Source organism: Erinaceus europaeus, chromosome 21, assembly GCF_950295315.1.
Source record: "Erinaceus europaeus chromosome 21, mEriEur2.1, whole genome shotgun sequence".
In the NCBI taxonomy this organism is placed as follows: Eukaryota; Metazoa; Chordata; class Mammalia; order Eulipotyphla; family Erinaceidae; genus Erinaceus; species Erinaceus europaeus.
The window spans coordinates 30,578,387-30,599,891 of NC_080182.1; the positions used below are offsets into that span (position 1 = coordinate 30,578,387).

A 21,505-nucleotide genomic window follows, 5' to 3' on the forward strand; every position below is an offset into this window, starting at 1 on the left:
GACCTGGCCTTGAGCCCCCACTCCCCGCCCGCAGAAGGGAAGCTTCACAGGTAGTGAAGCAGGTCTTTCGTTCTCCCTCTCTATCTCCCTTTCCCCTCTTAATTTCTCTCTGTTCTATCTTATAAAATAGAAAAGAAAAAAGAAAAATGGCCACCGGGAGTAGTGGAGTCAGTGACAGGCTGAGCCCCAGGGATAACACTGGTGGCAATAAAAAAAATTAAAATGGCAAATATGAAAGATAAGGAGAGTGTAGCCGGCTGTAGCGAGATCTAGGCAGCGAGTCCCCTATGAGAGAAGCCCCAGGAGACTGGCAGCTGGTAGAGAGATTCAAAGCTGTGAGTGGTAGTGACCTCCACCCAGGAGTGGAGTTAGGGGTTACTGTTTTCTTCCAAACTATTTCAAGCTTAAAAAAAAAAAGTCAGCTCAGTTGCCACACCTAGTGGGGAGGCTTCTGCCTACAGTCCTCGTCCCTGCAGGAGCCAGGGAGCTGGGCCTCGTGGAGAGGGCTCAGGGGTGGCTGTCTTGATGGTGTGAAGTGGTTGGGGGAAGCCAAAGCAAAGCCCAGGGCCAGGCAGCTCCCATCCAACCTTAGGGCAGGAGTGAGTCCCTGGAGTGGGAAGAGAAAGTGAGAGGGAGCCAGCAGACACCCCCACAGGCTTTGGCTACCTGAGCGCTTGAGTACCCCTGGCCCCTGCTCAGGCATTGGCCACTTCTCCTGGAGTCACACTGGCCTCTGGGTTCCCCCGGGACCTCCTGCCCTGTGCTCCAGCCTCGGGGTGTTGGCCTGCCCCAGAGCGAGCCAGGGAGAAGATCCCAGAGAGGTGCCAGGACCCCAGGCAGCCAGCCAGTGGTGCCCCCAACTCATGCACAGTGTTCCCCCAGGGACGATGCCTTCTCTGACAGCCTGAGCCAGAAGGCGGACAGCGAGGCGAGCAGCGGCCCCCTGCTGGACGACAAGGCCTCCTCCAAGAATGACCTGCAGTCCCCCACAGAGCACCTGCCCGACTATGGCTTCGGGGGGGTCATGGGCCGGTAGGAAGTGCGGTTCATCTTCATCGGCACCACCTGGTCCTGTCTGAGAAGGCAGGAGGGACGCAGGGAGCGGGGGGGGGGGGGGGGCACAGGGCTAGCCAGAACCGGCCTGAAACGCCCCTTGAATGCCACCCGGTCTGGAGCTGCAGGCTAGAGGGGGAGGGAGAGACAGCGATTAGGGTGGGAGACAGTGGCGGGAGAGAGGGAGACAGTGGGAGAGGGAGACAGTGGGAGAGGGAGAGGGAGAGTGAAGGGGGGAGAGAGCTGTTCTTCCCCCCTAGTCCTCAGTCTTTGAAGACCTCAGTTTTCCTGAAAACTGAGGGCTCTCAGCTCTGAGTCTCACTGCATAGACAGACAACTCTTGCCTACCCTCTGGGGAGACAACTCCCAGTCCCCCGAACCCCTGGGGTTGGACACCCAGGCCTGCTCTCTGCTAATGATGGGCAATAATAAGGAAATCCAAGGAAGGAGAACAAGGGGCAAACCAGTCATTTCTGTGGAGTCTTACTGAGATTCTCAGAATGCCATAGTTTCAAACAAAGAGGTCGTGGGGTGAGCTTTGCCCCCTGTCTCCCCTATACACACACACACACACACACACACACACACACACACACACGGACAGACCTCAGGAGACCAGGCCCAGTGGCAACAGAAAGTGTCTAGACTTATTGGGCTGTCAGAAGTCATGGTGGATCTTTCTACATTTTTCTGTGCAAAAATGTATCATGACTATCCCAACAGCTCAGTCTCTCAGTAGAGGGCGAAGGCCTTTTTTTTTTTTGGGGGGGGGGGCTCTATTTTGTTCTGTTCACCCACAGGAAGGGCTGCTGTGTAGATGATGGGATGGGGGTCTGGGATCTGTGTAGATAGGATGGAGGTGTGTGTGGAGGGCGGATGACCAAGTCACAGTCCGTGACAGGGGACTGGGTGGGAGGTATGGGTGTGGCATCTTCTGCTCCTCCTTCTCTCTCTCTGCCTCCCCATCTGCCTCCCTTCTGCCCTGTCTCTCACTGCCACTCCTCCTCCCCAGCACCCCTGCTTCAGGCCTGTTGGGGTGCCCACAGGCTGTGCTTAGCTTGGCTGACATCTCAGAGCCTGGTCACCTGGTCACCCCCCACACACACACAGCCTCAGACTTCTGAGTGCCCCCTGGGAAGGTGGGCCAGGAGTGTCACATCCATGGAACAGGCTGAAAAGGCCATGAGCAGGGCAGGTCAGGGCTGGCTGTCTCTGCAGACCCCAGGCCCCAGTGACAACTGCCACAATTGGCCAGTCTCCCCCTGCCCCCTCCCAGAAGCCTCATAGGAATCACCCTTGCCAGGGAGAAAGGGCTGGGGGACTCCAACCTGTGTGTACCCGCCCCCGGCTCCCTCCTGCTGGCCACTTCTCAGGACAGTCAGGCCTCAGAGCTGCAGGCTCCTTAGAAAGCCATCCGCATCCTGAGGATGTCTGAGGGCATCAGAGGGGCTCCTGGGCCCCACCCACAGACCTCAGAGTGACCTCTCAGCCTGACCTGGGGGTCCTGGGTCTGGGGGCCCTGGGTTTTGGGGTCCTGGGTCTGGGATCCAGGGTCTGGAGGTCCTGAGTCTGGAGTCCTAGATTTGGTGTCCTGGGTCTGGGGGGGGTCCTGGATCAGGGACCCTGGGTCTGAGGTCCTGGGTTTGGGACCCTGGGTCTGGGGGCAGACTTCACTATTCCTGTCCCTCATCCCTATTTCCCTGTGCTACTCGCCCCTCATGTGGCCTGTGGCCTGGGGGCGGCTCGCCCCCTGTGGACCTGCCAGAGCTGACAAGCGCCCCCACCGCCCCTGCTCCCCTCACCCCCGCATCCCCGCTCATTTGCAGGGTGCGGCTGCGATCTGACGGAGCCGCCATCCCCAGGCGCCGGAGTGGGGGTGACACGCACAGCCCTCCACGGGGCCTGGGCCCCGGCATAGACACGCCGCCCAGGGCCGCCGCCTGCCCCAGCAGCCCCCACAAAGTCCCCCTCATCCGGGGGCGCATGGAGAGCCCCGAGAAGCGCAGGATGGCGACGTTTGGCAGTGCGGGCAGCATCAACGACCCGGACAAGAAGGCCGCGTCCACCTGCGGCTCCACCCGGCACAGCAGCCTGGGGGACCACAAGTCCCTGGAGGCCGAGGCCCTGGCAGAAGTAAGGGCCTCGGGGAGGCAGGTTGGGCCCGGGACGCCCGGAGGGCCAGGGGTGGGCGCCTAGAAAATTACCAGGTCTCCCGCTGAGGTCTCCAGGACTCCCTGGGTGGGGAGGAGGGAATTGGACCAGGGTGTAGAAATGCCAGGTGTCCGCTAGATGGCGCCATGCATCCACATGTGTGCACTCTTGTGCTCACTGACCAAGCTGGTGACCTGTGGCTGTCCCCTGAGGTTCCTACTGTGACCCAAAGTGGACCCCTGTCACAGGAAGCTGACTATATATATATTAGATTTTATTTGTTTATTAATGAGAAAGATAGGAGGAGAGAAAGAACCAGACATCACTCTGGTACATGTGCTGCCAGGGATTGAACTCAGAACCTCATGCTTGAGAGTCCAATGATTTATCCACTGAACCACCTCCCAGACAACAAAGCTTGCAGTTTCCAGAAAAGAGAAAGTGGCCTGTGAAATAGTAGCTGAAGCTGTGAACACTGGAGGACAAAGGGGTAGAGATGGCCCGGCCAGGAAGAGGTGACCCCGGAGGGGATGGCCGGAAGTGCCTTGCAGGAGGGATGCCACTCTTCACAGGTGGCCCAGAGCCATGCAGTGCCACGTCAGCTGTGCAAACAAGTGTTGGTCCGCACCCCCCCCCATTTTATTGGATATGGCAGAGAGAAATTGAGGATATGGGGAAGATAGAGAGGGAGAGAGACAGACACCTGCAGACCTGCTTCACTGCTTATGAAGCAACCCCCCTGCAGGTGGGGAGCAGGGGCTCGAACCTGGATCCTTGCTCGGGCCTTGCGCTTCGTACTATGTGCATTTGGCCTGGCCCTGGTCCACTGTTTCTTTCAAGTGTTTATAACTGGAGTCACTAACTTCTTGCCCGCTCCAGTGATCTCTCTGAATTAAGACCCTCTGGGATGTGAGAGTTTCTGTGGAGAGTGGCTCCCCTACCCACCCCCACCTCTAGCTGGGAGACAGCATAATCCCTCTGCAAAAAGACATTTCATGCCTGAGGCTCCAAGGTCCCGAGTTCAGTCCCCAGCACCACCATCAGCCAGAGCTGAGCAGTGTTCTGGCAAAAAAAAAAAAAAAAAAAATCCTGTCTCAGGGGATGGGGAGGACATTAATTCCAGAGGAGCACGGGGAAGGCTTGCCAGCACCTTCCTGATGGTCTGGTGGAACCCCATGCTCCCAGAAGACCAGTGCCTTGGCCTCCATGGGGCCAACAGGGGAGCCTGGTGGTCCCTCCAGTCTAGGGAAGAATCCCTGACCCCTGTGTCACCTGGCACCTGCTGAGGGCAGACCCTGGCCCACAGCCCCTCATGTGGAGCCCCGGCACTTGGGTCAGCACTGGCAGAAGCAGGTCCTGCCATAGACAGTCCACCAGACAGTGAGCAGGGAGTGTTTTATGGTTCACGGTATTCAGGGCAGGACAGAGGGCATGGCTCGCCGGCAGGACTTTTGGGGGAACTGTGAGTCTCCCTGGAAGAAAGCAGGCACCCTACCTGCCCCAGAAGCACAGCCACGCATCAGAGGTGCTGCTGGAAAGTGCCACAGGGGGACACCGGCCAGCTGAGCCTCCCGGGGTCCTTCAAAGAGCATGTGACTTTGCAGGCACCTCAAGTAGGAGGGGAGTTACCCTGAGTGCTCTGGGCCTGGAATGTCCTGGAGGACTTAGCTCTACACCCTGCTAGAGGGATTGATGGAAGACTAGCAGCACTGCCATCCAAAGTCCCAGCCCCACCCCGCGGACTAACGCAAAGCTGTGGCCTAAACACTGCACTCTGTTTCAGATCTGTCTCTGTCCCCCGTCTCCCCGTCTCCCTTCTGCCGGGTGGTGGGATGCCTATCAGCAAGGTGTCTGTGAAGGTTTTCTCTTTTCAGCTACTGCAGGAATACAGCAGAGCTGCTTTTGGGGGGGTGGCAAGGGGGAACTTAGCAGCGTGGACGTGGGGAGCAGATGCCCTTAGCACTGGGGCGGGATCCTGGCCCAGACTGGAGAGGGCTGGCTGCCTGAGGACCACCAAGTAGGGTTCATGACACACCCCCAACAGCATCATCTCACCCCGTCTTGAGGGAGCCCCTGACTCCATCTGAGCCTCCTGCCTCGGCTGTGTGATATGGGCAAAACGGTGGCCGTCCTCATCAGAGTGGGGGTGGGGTGAAATGAAATGAATAGCTGGAGGGGCTCAGGTAAATGCCTGGTGATCATTGTCATTGTCACTGTGTTGTTTGATTGTTGTAGTTATTACTGTCGGCGTTGTTGGAAAGGGCAGAGAGAAATGGAGAGAGGAGGGGAAGAGAAAGACAGACACCTGCAGACCTGTTTCACCGCCTGTGAAGCAATTTCCCTGCAGGTGGGGATCCAGGGGCTCGAACCGGGATCCTTACGCCGGTCCTTGCACTTCGAACCACCTGTGCTTAACCCACTGTGCTACCACCGAACTCACTATTATTTTTATTTTTACTGCCCCCAGGGTTATTGCTGGGGCTCAGTACCTGCATGGCACATCCACTGCCCCTGTTGACAGTTTGTTTGTTTTTTTTAAATAGAAACAGAGAGAAATTGAGAGGAGAGGAGAAATAGAGATAGAGCTAGAGATAGATAGGTAGATAGATAGATAGATAGATAGACCTGCAGATAGACTTGCTTCGCTGATCCTGAAGCTTCCCTCTACAGGTGGGGGCACCAGGAGCTTGACCCGGGTCCTTGCAATGGTAATAGGTATGCCCTGTGGGGCGCACCACCGCCAGGCCCTGCCGCCACACTTCGTGAGTGTTGACTGAGTGCCAGGAGCCAAGTCATCATTATGCCCATCAGCTCCCAGGAGGGTGATAATGAGACTTACCTTGAGTTGACAAGTGAGAGTCAGAGGCACAGAGAGGTGGGGCAACACAGCAAGAGTGGCTCCACCAAGACTCAAACCCGGGTGCGCCTGCAGACCTGCCGTGTGTGTGTGTGTGTGTGTGTGTGTGTGTGTGTGTGTGTGTGTGTGTGTGTGTGTGTTCAGGACCAGCCCTTTTGCACTCACAGAGAGACAGAGAGGAAGAGACACCATGGCAGAGCTTTGAGCTCCCCTGGGCGCCCTGGCACTCCCATATGGTGCCGAGACTCAAACCGAGCCTTTGCTCTGCCTGGTAAACTCTCTCTCCAACTTTTCCTTTAATGTATTCAATTAGAGAGAGAGAGAGAGATCAGAGCATTGCTCAACTCTGGCCTCTGGCAGCACCAGGGCTTGAACCTGGAACCTGTGGGGCCTCCGGCCTGCAAGGCCTGTGCTCTGATGCACTGGGCTGTCTCCCAGTAACCGGGCACCTAGCCTGCCCTGGGCAAGGGTAGACCCACTCGAGACACCCGTAGGATGCCCCCACCAGGGCCAGTCAGAGTGACAGGGAGGCTGGGACCCTGGCAGTGCTGACCACCAGGCTCTCTGCCCCTAGGACATTGAGAAGACCATGAGCACCGCCCTGCACGAGCTGCGGGAGCTGGAGCGGCAGAACACGGCCAAGCAGGCCCCGGATGTGGTGCTGGACACGCTGGAGCCCCTCAAACACCCGGGGGGCCCCGCCAGCTCCGAGCCCGCCAGCCCCCTGCACACCATCGTCATCCGGGACCCCGATGCCGCCATGCGCCGCAGCAGCAGCTCATCAGCCGAGATGATGACCACCTTCAAGCCCGCGCTGTCGGCCCGCCTGGCCGGCGCCCAGCTACGCCCGCCACCCACCAGGCCCCTGCGGCCCTCGGCCCAGCACCGCTCCAGTAGCAGCAGCAGCTCAGGAGTGGGCAGCCCGGCTGTCACCCCCACCGAGAAGGTGTTCCCCAACAGTTCCACCGACAAGTCAGGCACCATGTGACCCGGGGGCTCGGCCCCAGGGGGCCCCAGGATGGCCACCACGGCCACCGCTACTTCCCGGCCAGGCCTTCCTTCCCGGGAGATGCCCCCAGCCAGGGAGCTGGGCCTGGGACTCCTCGGCAGGTGCTCCAGGTCAGCTATGTGGACCACACCGGCCGGCCTCGGGGATGGTGATCGAAGGCCCCTGGGGGCACCTGCCCACACACATCACTGGAAAATGCCCTGTGATCCTGGCTCCCCCGGGGGACCCGCATGTGCAGCCCCCGCGTCCATCTGTGGGCTCGTGTGTGTACATATATTTATGCATCTGTACACAGCCCGACCAGGACGCCAGTGTACATAGGATCCCCTCTCTCCTTTTTATGAAACTCACTTAGATTTACCTCAGACCTGGGCCACCACCGCACACCTCGCGCTGAAGTCACTCTGGGAGCTGCAGGGACTGCTGGGGAGAGCCTGGAGGCCCGATGTGACCACAAATGAACGAAGCAATATACCACCCGCCTGCGGAGAACTTGGGGCCCACACAGGCCAGCCCCCTCCCCACTATCCCTCTCCAGAAGTCGTGGCCTTCCGGAACAGTCTGCCCCCTACAAGGACAGGGTGGACCCTAGACCCCGCAGGCTTCTCCTCGAGGTGGGGGCCCCTCACCTGAGCCCTTCTGCCACCCCCAGAGGCCCTGCCTTCTCCAACCCCCCCCCCCAAAAAATAAAAAGCTTAGGAGGACTTTGGTGAGAAGAGCCCAGACCTGGGCCTCCTCCTGAGGGCACTGGAGGTGGGTGTGTGAAGCAGAGCCCCCTCCTCAGCACAGTGAAGTGTGGGATTGGCAAGGCAAACACAGAGCATAGTGGGGGTGGGGGTACCTCTCCAAACCTAGGGATGCTGTAGGAATAAATCTGTAGTGACTATAGAGGCATAACACACACCATTGTCAAACATTTAATTTTGTCTTTTTCCTCTTTCTACTAATGATCCCTGTCGGCTCTGGACGTAAACAGACCAGAAGGCTGCTGGCTACCCCACCGCTTTCTTTTAGTTTAAAATCCAGCCATGGGGCCAGTTCAGATCAGGGACCCCCAAGGCCTGTCCCCAGCACTTCCGCTCCCAGGGAGGGAGAGTCGAGTTCCTGCAGGTGAAGCGCTCCCCTCTCCTTCCTCCCTGCTTGCTTCAGTGCTGCCCAGGCCTCTGGCCCAGGAGTGTGGGGGGAGAGCAGGGGCGCAGACCCCCACAGTGTGAGCAAGTCTTGAGTCTCCTGATCTCTTCACTTCCAGGAAAGGGCTGTTTCTGGCTCAAGGAATGTGGGTGAACCCCCTCCCCATGGGGGCCACTGTGACTGACTGACCCCCTTTTTCCTCCATGTTGGGGTGTGTCTCCAAGGCTGTGAGGGGTGAGGGTGGGGGGCATGGGTCCTGAACCACCACGGAGGAGCTGAGGAACTCGGGCATCACGATCCCTTCCCAGGGGCTGCTCTACAGAGCGAGATAGCAGGCCTCAATGCTGAGGGAGCCAGCTATGTAAACTAGACAGCACTGTGCCAACCAGTCGCTATTACTATTATTATTATTGTGTCTTTTAGACAAAAAAAAATAAAAATAATGATCATCATCCAGGGCCTTCCTTGGGAAGACTCCCAATGGCGTCTGAGAAGTGGGGTTTCCTGCCAGCTACTGGAACTCAGGCCCACAGCTCAGATGCCCCTTAATGCTTGAACCCCCCCCCTCCCCGCTGCCACTTGAGCCCAGTTCTCCCCTCACCTCTGACTCTCCAGCAAAAGGGAGCTGCTCCCCTGGCCCCACCCCTCAGGGAGAGCAGGTAGTGGCCTCAGTTCCCAGGGCTGGCAGAGGGAAAGGAAGAATCTAGAAAGGGGCACACAGAGAGCGTCAGGGAGAGGCAGGACCAACCTGAACTGGTGCCTGTCAACTCCCAGAAAAGACTGAGGCTTGGAGGCAGGCAGGAGCCAACTGGGTCAGGACCACAGGAGGACAAGGCCTCTTCCAGCTCAGGAAAGGTAGCGGGAGACCTGGCCAGGCTGGCTGCCCTGGCTGTGGGTCACCCTTCTTCAGGATACACTGCCTCCCACCGGCACCAGGCCCTCTCTCTGCCAGCCCCAAGGTGCCCCCCAGACCTTAACTTCAGCCGCTTCCCATGCAGACACAGACACTGGACCTGGGCTGCTCTGCCCATCAGCCCTTGTGGGTTCTCCCCCAACCTGGTAACTTCTTCCTTATTCTCCATATGCTGAGACCTGCCCAGAGGTGGGCCCTTCCCTGTCCTCTTCCAGATCCTGCTTGCCCTTTAGAAAAGCAACTGATAGACCCAGGCCTAGGGAATGTCCCACCCCACTCACCCTCTGAGCCTGGATGCAGAACCAAAGGGAAAAAGACACCCCTTTCCCGCCCCCCACCCCCCAGCCCTCCCTCCTCCGACTCTGCATGTGCCTGCCGCCTGTCGCCCAACGTCCAGTACCCTGCCTGTGTTAGTCCACTCTGTAACGCCCTCGCTCTTACAGTGCTGGAAGGTGACTGTTCAGATGTGAAGCTGTAGTCGGTTCATTTATTTTTTTGAAGGCTCCATTTCAGTGGTAGCTGAGGCCACTTACCAGAACTTTGCACCCCGTAGACATAGATTAGGGTAACAAAACAAAACAAAAAACCCACATTTCCAGAAACCCAACTGTACCCGAGTGGGGGGAACGTAGTCACCCAGCTAGTTGTCCTCAGTGTGACCAGTTGTACCCGGAGCCGTGTCACGCCATTTCTCAGAGCTCTGCTGACCAAGGTGGTCGATGAGAATGGGCATTTTTATCTTTGCTTTTTCCCCTTGGCTTCTCAGAATGATTTCTTTTCTTACCCCTGGAGTTCACCCTGAGGTGACCAATGTCCCATCTATTTTAGGACTGAACCAGCCAGCGAGTTCATTTAAAAACTGGCCAAAGACACTTCATTCCTGGTCCAGTTTCCCGCGGCCCCATGGAGACCTTTCTCTTCCTCCTCCTCCTCCGAGAAGATTGAGAACAAGCTGTGCTTCCTGCCCTTCTCTCTATCTCTCTCTTTCTCTCTCCCTCCTTCCCCTCCTTCCTTCTAGGAGAGCTGCTCTGAGCTGTGGGAATCTATGAAAAATTCTTGCCTTTCCTTGTTTTCAGTGCTAACGATTTCTCACCTTGAAGCGCCTTTTTTGAACCCTGGGTAGAGTGCATGAGCGGCAGAGTTGTGAGCTTGGGAATTGGACCCGGGAGGCTGGCCTGGCTGAGGGGCCAGGAGGACAGACAGATTCCCAAGGGAGGACGGAGAGAGCCAAGTGGGCAAACACCAGGGAGGCAGCAGGGAAGCAGTGCTTAGCGATCTGCCTTATAGACTCTTAAACCCCAGCTCCTGGCACCCTCGAGGAGCCTCTGCCTTGTCCCTTATTGGGTCTGTTTCTTCCTCATCCAGGAGGCTGGATGTGGAGGAGGACTTCCTGGAGGAGGACTTCCTGGGAGTGGTAGGTCCTGACCACCTGAGGATGAGAGGGATGGTTCTTCCTCTCTGTCTCTCCCTCCCTGACTTTCCACACCTCTGGATGGTTCTGTGCTCACTGGAGCAAATGCCTCTCTGGAGATACCTGGGAGGCAGCATGGTGGGCTGGCAGCCCTGTTGGCAGGCTCTGGGGGCAGAAGGATGGAAGGGGTGAGGCTGGGTGTTGCTTGGCTGAGTCTCTGCTATGCAGAGCCAAGGTAGCCATTTCCTGCCCTCTTCCTCTTCTTGGGGGGGGACTCCTGAGCAGCAGCCTAGAGAACCCCCACTTCCCTGAAGTTGGGACACAGTCACTCTCTGGCCCTGTGGGACTGGATGCCACTTGTTGCCCTTGTTTCTGTGTGACCTGTCCCAGGCAAGTCACACAGCTGTCCCGGGAGCCCGAGCGGCCAGCTGTCTTGGCCCTCCCGGGAAGGACGCTGCTCAGAATGATGTTTACACGGTTTGGCGTAGGTGCGGGTCTGATTGCATCAGGTGGCTGGTCAACTTCCTTCTCCTTTGGTTTCCTTCCTCCCCAACTGTGTCAGGAAAAAAGAAAAGGAAAAAAAAACTATATATAAAATATATATAAATGAGCCCAGTCTAGGGAATTGCTGGTTGCCTGTCCCCTTTAGTCCCTCCCCAGCCCCTCCCCTTCTGGACCTCAGTCTCCCACCCCCACCCTAGTCCGTCTGTCTGTCTGTCCTATAGAGTGTCTGGAACCTTTGTTGCGTATTCTGACGGTGCCTGCTGGTTTGACGTGGAGCTAGCTATCCTGTGAAATAAAACAGCTTAACTTTTCTCAAACATGCACCTGTGGTTTTGTGAATGAAAGGTGGAGGGTGGGGGGTGGGAGGTGGGAGGTGGTGGGGAGGGGATGTCTCCACCCAGAAGTCCACTCTGTGGTCCAACCCCTCCCCCACTGAGAAACCGTCCCTGAAGTGACCCTCAGCACGGCTCTAACAGAGAATGGTCAAGGTCGCGAGGAAGCTGGCTTGAACTGCAGCGTTCTAGGCAGAAGGTGCCTTGGGACAGACGCTGGGGAGTCGGGGCTGGTGGCTAGAGCAGCTGTCTGCAGAGTCTTTGGGGTTCACGGACACTGGGCGAGGCCTCTGTTGACAGGTCCAAGGCTCGGTCATTCCCCCAGCTGGTCCCCTCTCGGGAACCATCTAAGAGGGGTGCTCACGCTGCCTGTGAGCAGACAGGCCTCTGACTCGGCCTTCACGCTGGGAGCGCGTCCTCTATGTGGGCCTTGCTGCAGGTGCACCACTGGGCACACAGGTGGGTGAGACCCAGTGTCTGCCCTTGAGACCTACCATCTAACTGCACAAAACGGCCACTTTGACACCATGTGACTGCACCAAGTCCCAGTGCTGTGTCTCTAGCACCCCTGGCCCTCCCAGGCACACACACACACACACACACACACACACACGCACACGCGCACGCGCACACACACACACACACACACACGCACACACACATGTGCACACACACGCGCACACACACACGCACACACACACGCACACACACGCACACACACACACAAACACACATTTTCTTTTTCTCTGAAGCCTTTGTCCACCGCAGAGCTGTCCACTGGGGGTACTGTCCACGTCTCCCCGATCGTATTTCTGAAAACCAAACTGTCCAACCCCAACGGCCCATGGTCCATGGGAGTCTACAGACTCATGTGACTGGAAACTCCAGGCCAGGATTGGCTTCTGCTCGGAAGAATGTGGGGGTGTTAGTTCTGAGTCTCACTGGACTTCCTCAGAGCTGACACAGAAGGAAACTCAGGCCTGAGCAGTGGCCCTGACTGCGGCCAGGTTGTGGACTCCCCGAATCTTGCCTCTGCAAAGAAGTGGCTCGCTTCATTCCTGTCCCACATCTTGGAATCTGAGTCTATGCCCAAAGTTTGGCGTCGTGCGAAGATTATAGCGGTTTTGAAACCAAAGAAAGACCCAACACTGGCCGCCAGCTATAGACCAATTTCTCTCCTCTCCGTGAGTTACAAACTCCTTGAGAGGCTGCTTCTGTCACGTATTTCTCCTCTTACAGAGAAATTCCTATCACCCGCCCAGGCTGGTTTCCACCCAGGAAGATCTACCTGCGAACAAGCCCTGGCCCTCTCAACTTACATTGAAAATGGATTCCAGAAGAATTTAAAGACTGGTGCTGTCTTTGTTGATCTCACAGCAGCCTATGACACGGTCTGGCACCGTGGTCTCCTGGTCAAGATCTCAAGATGCCTGCCTCCATGGGTGGCCAACACTATATCGTTTCTTCTCCAAAACAGAAGATTCCGGGTACATCTGGGTGACAAGTCTAGCAGATGGAGACTTGTCTCAAGTGGCCTCCCCCAGGTCTCTGTTCTGGCTCCTACGCTATTTAATATTTACATCAATGACCTCCCAGAAACTTCTTCAAGGAAGTTCATCTACGCCGATGACATCTGCTGTGCAACTCAGGCATCCAAGTTCGACATCCTTGAGGAAACACTCACGAAAGACATGTCTCTGATATCTGATTACTGTAAAAAATGGTGACTAATCCCTAGTACTGCAAAAACGGTATCATCTGTTTTCCATCTACACCATGCCTCGGCCTCGTGTGAGCTTAATGTGCAGCTTGGCGATACGAGAATCCGGCATGAAGCCCAGCCAGTCTATCTTGGCGTTACTCTCGATCGCACTCTGTCATTTCACAAACATCTCACAAAAACTGCAGCAAAGGTGGGCACGAGGAATCACATCATTGCAAGACTGGCCAGCTCCTCATGGGGCGCGAGCGCTTCCACACTACGATCATCATCTCTGGCATTATGCTATTCCACTGCAGAATACTGTGCCCCAGGATGGTTCCGTAGCCCCCATGTCCACTTGGTCGATTCCAAATTATATTCCTCCATGAGGATCATTTCTGGAACCATCCGTTCCACCCCGGTTCCATGGCTGCCAGTTCTTAGCAACATCGCCCCGCCAGATATTCGTCGGGATGCGGCATCATCTAAGTTCATTTCCCATGTCTATGCTCGACCGGACCTGCCAATATACGTGGATATCTTCGCCCACCCTGTCCAACGCTTGACGTCTCGTCACCCAATCTGGTCCCCTACGCCTACACTGAACTTCTCTGTTCCAGTCTCTTGGAAACAGAGCTGGCAGTCAGCTGAGGTCAAGAACAAACACCTCATCACAGACCCCTGCAAGCGTCAACCCAGCTTTGACCTAGCACGTTATGATTGGGCCCTCCTCAATCGCTATCGAACAGGCCATGGTCAGTGCGCCGCTATGTTCCATCGCTGGGGAGCCAGAGACGACCCGAACTGCCCCTGCGGCTACAGACAGACTATGACCCACATAGTCAACGACTGCCACCTCTCCAGATTCAAAGGAGGTCTCGAAACTTTACATCAGGCTCAACCTGACGTTGTTGACTGGCTACAGAAGAAGGGCAAATGCTAGAAGAAGAAGAAGCCTCTGGAGGAGATGCCAGGGCCTGCCTCTGCCTGGTCTGCCTGCCACGAGTTCCCACAGCACCAGCTCAGTGTCCAGGAGACTAGTGACTTGTGCAGCCAGCTGGGACCTTGCTCCTGAGTGTGTTCAGGCCCTGCCCTTGGCCATGGATGCCAGGTGAACTGGACTCACACTGCTACCAGAGCCTGGGCCCTGAGCTCGTCTCTTCGCCATCCCCTCTGCAGCATGACACCAAGGACCTGCCTTCCGGTTTACCTCTTTCCCCCCAGCCTGAATTCTAGGTCCCCTGAACGCTGACGTCAGGAGGCCCAGCTGCCTGGACAAACCTTTTTGGAATAAATTTGCGGCTGGCGAGGCTGCTCAGAGGTGGAGCACAGATCTTGCAGCTCGGGCCCTGGGTTTGACTGCTGATATCACATAAAAGAAGAGGCCATGGCTGGGATGCATCTCTCTCTCTCTCTCTCTCTCTCTCTCTCTCTCTCGCTTTCTGGGCACGGCACACACCACGTTGGGTATAAGGCCCTGGGATCTGCCTGTCTCTGGGGGACATCACAGTCAGCTTGTGGGGGCTGCATGGATGGTGGAGCCGTGCTGTGGTATCTCTCTGTGTCTCTCCCCCACCAAGGATCATAAAGCTGGCATGTGGGCAGGCTACTCAGTGGTGGTTTGGCACATGCACAAGATCCTGAGTTCACAGAATAGAACAGAACCAAACAAAGGGCATCTTAGATGAGGGGTCGGGTGGTAGCTCACGTGACACAAAGCACAAGGACCGGCGTAAGGATCCTGGTTCCAGCCCCTGGCTCCCCACCTGCAGGGGAGTCGCTTCACAGGCAGTGAAGAAGGTCTGCAGGTGTCTATCTTTCTCTCCCCCTCTCTTTCTCCCCCTCCTCTCTCCATTTCTCTCTGTCCTATCCAACAACGAACAACATCAACAACAATAATAACCACAACAAGGCTACAACAAGAAGGGCAACAAAAGGGGGGAAAATGGCCTCTAGGAGCAGTGGATTCATGGTGCAGGCACTGAGCCCCAGCAATAACCCTGGAGGCAAAAAAAAAAAAAAAAAAGAACATCTTAGATGACAGGATGGTGCTCTGGTCTCATAAAAAAGGAAGAGTAGGGCTGGGGAGACAGCATCATGAAAAGATATTTTTATGCTTGAGGCTCTGAGGTCCCAGGTTCAAACCCCAGTGTCACCATAAGCCCGAGCTGTACAGGGCTCCAATCTCTCTGTGTGTTGCTTTTTTTTCCCCTGTGTATTTTTATCTCTGTCTCTCATTAAAATAAATAAGTACATAAATAAATAAAATATTACAAGAAGGAGAAGAAGGAGCGTAAACTCCACCACAGCTTCTCACAGAATCCAAGGCTGCTCTGGCATCCATTACTTATTTATGTATTTATTTATTTTAATGAAATAGAGACCAGACCCTATACCTGAGAAACTGGGCCTGGGTCCCTGAGGCTCAGATCGGTCTAACAACTTCCCTGGGGTCACACAGCTGGAACGGGAGCGGCAGTCATGGAGGAGAGGCCCCACAGCCCCTCCCTGACCGTGTGTCATCCTGTCTGCGACATGCCCAGCCAAAGGCTCCATTGCAGTGGGGACACACAGACACACGTGTTTGCACGGAGCCACCAAGCCCAAGGCTCGTTGGAGACCAAGCCCTTGCGGCCACCAAGGCTCCTATACTGTCACATCAATGATGGCAGGGGTTCGAGGCATGTTGTGTGTCTCTTCCTGCAGTCCCTGCTCAGCCCCCTTGATCAGGTGGTGCTCACATAAATGCAAAGCTGACAAGAAATAGATCAATTCTGGGCATGGCGAGGGCACTCACATTACACTGTGCAAGGAGCTGGGTTCGAGCCCCTGCTCCCCACCTGAAGGGGGAAGCTTCACAAATGGTGAATCAGGGCTACAGGTGTCTCTCCTTCTCTCCACCTCTCAATTTTTCTCTGTCCTGTCAAAATAAAGACAGGAGAAGAAGGAGAAGAAGAAGGAGGAGGAGGAGGAGGAGGAGGAGAAGGAGAAGGGGAAGGGGAAGGGGAAGGGGAAGGGGAAGGGGAAGGGGGAAGGGGAAGGGGAAGAGGAAAAAAGGAAGAGAAAAATGAACCCTGGGAGTGATGGATTCCTAGTGTAGGCACCGAGCCCAGTAATAAGTTTGATAGCAAAAAAAAAAAAAAAAAAAGGGATGAGATGGAGAGTGAAGAAGAGGAGGAGGAGGGAAAAGAGGAGGAGGACAATTATGATGATGACAACAAGAAGAAACATGAATTCCACTGAGAGCCTGCAGCTGCCTTTCTTCCTGAAAGCTAGGTCCACCTGGATCCGCGCTCTGCCCCCTAGTGGCTGTGGGTGAGACGGCGTGCAGGATGCCTTGGTCTCCATCTCAGCATTTCCCTCACACAGGGATACAGGCAAGAGTGTAATTAGTCCAGCACCCAGCAGCTACTCACATTTCCGTATTTTCACTGCCTTTGTCAACATTTCAAAGACCGCGGCAACTTCATGACTTCCCCAACTAGCGTTTTCCTACATAAAGACAGGCCCACTGTGGCACCTAAGAAGATCAGTGATAACGGAGGCCAGTCAGTGGGGCACCACCTTGCACAAGGACCTGGGTTCAAGACCCCAATCCCCACCTGCAGGGGGAAGGCTTCACTAGCGGTGAAGCAGGGCTGCAGGTGTCTCTCTTTCCCTGTCTCCCCTCCCCTCTCATTTTCCCTCTGTCCTGTCAAAAGAAAAAAGAGCAATAGTAATCACGTCATAACTATCTCATACTCAATTTTCTTTTCTTTTCTTTCTTTTTTTTTTTATAAAAAAGCAAGATTTATTTATTTTATTTTGTTACCAGAGCACTGCTCAGCTCTGGCCTGTGGTGGTGCAGGGAATTCAACCTGGGAGTTTGGTGCCTCAGGCATGAGAGTCTGTTTGCATAACCTTTATGCTATCTACCCTCATCGCTCATACTCAAATTTCAATACTTGTTTTCAGTTGATTTTATCTTGCTGCAGATAACCCTGGTGGCAAAATAAATCCAATATATTTAATTTTTTAAAAAAATATTTATTCCTTTTTGTTGCCCTTTTTATTGTTGTAGTTATTGTTACTGATGTCATTGTTGTTGGATAGGACAGAGAGAAATGGAGAGAGGAGGGGAAGACGGGGGCGGGGGAGAGAAAGACAGACACCTGCAGACCTGCTTCACCGCCTGTGAAGCAACTCCCCTGTAAGTGGGGAGCCGGGGGCTGGAACCAGGATCCTTACGCCTGTCCTTGCGCTTTGCGTCACCTGCATTTAACCTGCTGTGTTACTGCCCGACTCCCATATAAAAAATATTTATTATTTAATGAGAGAGATACAGATAGAAAGGAAGACATTCACACAGAGACCAGAGCCCTGCACAACTCTGGCTGATGGTGGTGCTCGGGATTGACCCTGGGACCTTGGAGCCTCAGGAAGGAGAGTCTATTGCAGAACCATGATGCCGTCTCCCCAGCCCACATTTCAATGTTCTAATTCTTTGCTGCCCTAAATTTGCTGGGACTTTGTGTCTGCATGGTTCCCTCACTGCTGGCACTCTGTTTTACTTTCTCCTTTCCAGACAGAAAATGAGACACAGAGGGGGAGGGACAGGCGCCGCAGGACAGCTCCTGAAGCTTCTCCCTCAGATGGTGCTTCCAGGTGAGGCTGGTGGGGCTCAAGCCTGGGTGCTGGCGTGGTGGGCTCCCTCCTGCCCCCACCTGAATGCACTTCAATCAACAGAGTGATCAGTGGTTTCTCCTGGTGGGCTGGGGAGACAGCGTCACGGTTCTGCAAAAGATTTTCATGCCTGAGTGTCCAAAGTCCCAGATTCAGTCTCCACCACCACCATCAGCCAGAGCTGTGTAGTGCTCTGGTCTTTGTCTGTCTCTCTTATTAGAATAAATAAATAAACATTTTTTGCGTGTTTTTAAAATTTTTTTCCCGTTTTTTTATTGTTGTTATTATTGTTGTTATTGATATCGTTGTTGTTGGACAGAACAGAGAGAAATGGAGAGAGGAGGGGAAGACAGAGAGAGGGAGAGAAAGACAGACACCTGCAGACCTGCTTCACCGCCCGTGAAGTGACTCCCCTGCAGGTGGGGAGCTGGGGGCTCGAACCGGTATCCTTGTGTCAGTCCTTGTGCCTCGTGCCACATGCGCTTAACCTGCTGCACTACTGCCCGACCCCCTTTTAAATTTTTTTTATTTGGGGGGTTAATGGTTTAAAGTCAGCAGTAAATCCAGTTGGTCCATGTGTAAAATTCCTCAGTTTTCTGCACAACACTCTCACCCCCAGCCCAGGTCCTCCTCCTCCTCCTCCTCCACCAGCAGACACCAGGACCTGAAAATCTCGCCCACACTCCACCCAGAGTCCTTTGCTTTGGTGCAATACTTTTTTTTTTTTTTTTTAACAGAGCACTGATTAGCTCTGGCCTATAGTGGTGCAGGGGCTTGAACCTGGGACTTTGGAGCCTCAGACATGAGTCTCTCTTTGCAGAACCATTATGCCAGTTTTTTTTTTAATTTTTATTTATTTATTTATTTATTTATTTATTTATTTACCAGAGCACTGTTCAGCTCTGGCTTATGGTGGTGTGGGGGATTAAACCTGGGACTTTGGAGCCTCAGGCGTGAGAGTCTGTTCGCGTAACCATTATGCTGTCTACCCTCCACCCATTATGCTGTTTACCCCAGTCCAATACCTCCCATGACTCTTACCCTTGTCCCCCTGTGTCTCCCAACCTGTGCCTGGAGTGAACAAGGAGGAACGTTATTGATGTGAATAGGCAACAGAAAGAGAACTGTGGGCCCCAGAGCTCATCACAGAAGCAGAGGCTGCAGGGTTAAGGGGGTGGGACTTGGACCCATTGCTCTGGGTCCGGTGGCTTTAGTTGCTGTTATGGTTACTGTTATCTTTTCCTGCAAGATTGTGTCCGGGCAAGTTCAGCCTGTCAGGATAAGATTCACTATGGGGTTGTGGGGAGAGCTTTCTCAAGGTCTTCTGTTGTCTGGGGCTTCTCTCCTTCCCACAGTTTGGTTAGTCCACTCTTCCCTGACCTCAACATTCTCTTTCCCACTTCAGAGTGAAGTCCCACCCATAGCCACTGCCAAAGTTTTTAACAGAGTTCTTTGTGTGTGGGGTGGGGAGTGGGGACCAGAGCATCACTCTGGGACATGTCCGTGTTTTCAGGGACAGAACTTGGCCCCTCATACCTGCCCACCCTGGGCCCCTCTGCTGTGTCCCCTCTCTGGTTTAGCTCAGGCTCTGTGTCCACCACCGTGTGGTTGAGCTGCTGCCTATTAGGGCCACAGTAGGAGGCTCTGGGCTCTTGTACCCCCACCCCTCTGTTGTGGACCATGACTTAGCCGACTAGCGCAGGACCCCTGGCTCCATTCCATGTTCTGGAGACAGCATTCGGGGACCACAAGCTATGTGGGTGGGGGGTTGGGGGATGGATGGAGAGGGTCTAGGCTCTGAGTCCAGGCCATCTAGCTGCTGAGTCTGACTCCTTAACCTCGAGTCCCTGGTTTGTCTCGGTGGCTGTCATAATGCAGCCGAGTCCTCGCTGTGACGGGTGTCCTGACATTTAGAAGATGTGCTCACACAGCCCAGCCTCTGAGGAACCTGAGACCTTGAAAAGTGACCTTTCTGATATCCCAGGGCTGATGCCTCTGCAGCATGGCCCCGTAGTAAGTGATGCTGGTTGGTGACAGGTGTCTCTGGGGACTTCCGGCCTGTCTCCTCAGCCCCAGCTACCTCCAAGGCCAGAGACTCTCCCTGTGCCTCTCCAGGCGGCCAGCCGGGTGGAGGGGGGCACCAGCTGGTCCCCTCACAGTCTCCCCTCTGGCCAAGACACACAGGACTGCAGTGACAGTGTCACAGACCCAGCACTAGGGAGGGGCTGGCAGTCTCGCCATGCTCCCTTCCTTCCTTTGGGCAAAACCCCAAGCCTCAGAGACCAAGTAACTGTCAGCATTGGTCATTTCACAGATGTGGAAATGGAGGTGCAGGAGGGTGAGCCTGAGTTAGTTAAGAGGCAGAGGGGCCCCCTCTGGAACTCTCCACCTGGGCCCTGGCATTCCCCCCACCCACCCCAAACTCTCTAGTCACTGTTCTGGGCTGGTGTTTTCAGACAGACAGAGGGAAAGGGCCAGGTGGTGGTACACTTGGTTGAGCACACGTATTACAGTGTGCAAGGACCTGGGCTCAGGACCCTGGTCCCCTACCTGGGTGGCAGGGAAGAGGAAGCTTCAAGCCGTGAGGTAGGTCTACAGGTGTCTCTCTCCACTCTCTCTCTCTCTCTCATCTTGGTTTCTCTGTCTCTATTTAATAAATGAGTAAATAAAATATATATTTAATGTAAAAAGAGAAAGAGAGATGGAGATAGATAGATAGATAGATAGATGGATAGATGGGGGTGGAGAGCACAGAAACTTCCCTCCTGCAGTACAGGGGTAGGAAGTGGGGGCTGGCCTTGAACCTGCATCCTGCACTTGCCCTGCCCCTGTCTTCTCAGCTTCATCTCAGCACAAATACCCCTCCCCACATCACCCTGTGGATAGTGTGCCCCAGCCCCCCAAGACATCACCTTCTGTTTGTTTAAATGCAGGGCTTTCTCCTTCTGTCCACCCCTCCTGCCCCTGCAGGGACTCACCTTGAATCTAGGACCTGACACAGGATCATTTGGTGAAATGAAGGGAAAATAGAGGGTGTGAGTGGGAGGGAGGAAGAAGGGAGAAAAAGGAGCGGGGAGTGTAGGAAGAAAGGATGGAGGAGGGGGAGGAACAGAGAAGAGCAGGGAGGGAATGGGGAGGGGCTAGGCCTGAGTCCTGTCCACACACCCCTCCACTTCCTCCCAGAACAATGGGCCCCATGGTCCTCTGGCCTGGCCCCACAACCTCTGCAAGCAGGCTAGACCCAGTCTCATCCAGGGCTCAGAATTACAGGAAAGCAGTGACTTGGTTTTGTACGTCACTAGTAAGTGGGTAATACTAAAAAAAAAAAAAAGTTTTAAGTCCAGCTGTTTCCAGTCCCACCTGGGGGGTCTCAGTGTATGCTGTGAAGATTGCAACAGGCATGGGCTCTCTATTTAGCTATTTGTTATTTAAAACTTTTCAAATATTTTTTTGTATTGCCATCAGGGTGCTCACTGGGGCTTGGTGCCTACACCAGGAGTCCACTGCTCCCTGAGGCCATTTTCTCCTCCCTCCCTTCCTTCTTATCTCTCATCTATTTTTATTTTATAGAACAGAGAGGAATTGAGAGATGAGAGGCAGACAGAGTGGGAGAGAGACAGAGAGACACCTGCCGATCTGCTTCACCGCCCATGAAGCTTTTCCCCTGAAGGTGGAGATCCGGGGCTTGTATCTGGGTCCTCGCACATTGCAGTATGTGTGCCCAAATGGGTGCACCACCACCTGCCCCCCTTCATGTTATTATTCTTGCCCTGTGAGTAT

The 21,505-nt window shown here is 54.8% G+C and overlaps 1 protein-coding gene and 1 long non-coding RNA gene across 7 annotated transcripts in view; one reads left to right on the forward strand and one right to left on the reverse strand.

The window, feature by feature from the left end:
- The window catches only part of SRGAP3 (SLIT-ROBO Rho GTPase activating protein 3), a 200,322-nt gene extending 188,982 nt beyond the window's left edge, over nucleotides 1–11,340 (forward strand). For 4 of the 6 annotated variants that reach the window (XM_060180777.1, XM_060180775.1, XM_007522262.3 and 1 more), the window contains 3 exons: nucleotides 883–1,032; nucleotides 2,880–3,186; nucleotides 6,636–11,340. In XM_060180777.1, coding sequence (XP_060036760.1) covers nucleotides 883–1,032; nucleotides 2,880–3,186; nucleotides 6,636–7,049 — 871 coding nt within the window. In that variant the 3' untranslated portion in view covers nucleotides 7,050–11,340. The remainder of the gene's footprint in view (nucleotides 1–882; nucleotides 1,033–2,879; nucleotides 3,187–6,635) is intronic. The other 2 variants (XM_060180778.1, XM_060180779.1) reach the window with 2 other exon arrangements.
- LOC132535306 (uncharacterized) lies at nucleotides 10,938–20,835 on the reverse strand. The gene is made up of 3 exons (XR_009547099.1): nucleotides 20,704–20,835; nucleotides 15,861–15,983; nucleotides 10,938–11,078 (listed from the first exon to the last, which is right to left on the reverse strand). It is a non-coding gene; the product is annotated as an uncharacterized LOC132535306 (long non-coding RNA).
- Between the last annotated feature and the right edge of the window lie 670 nt (nucleotides 20,836–21,505).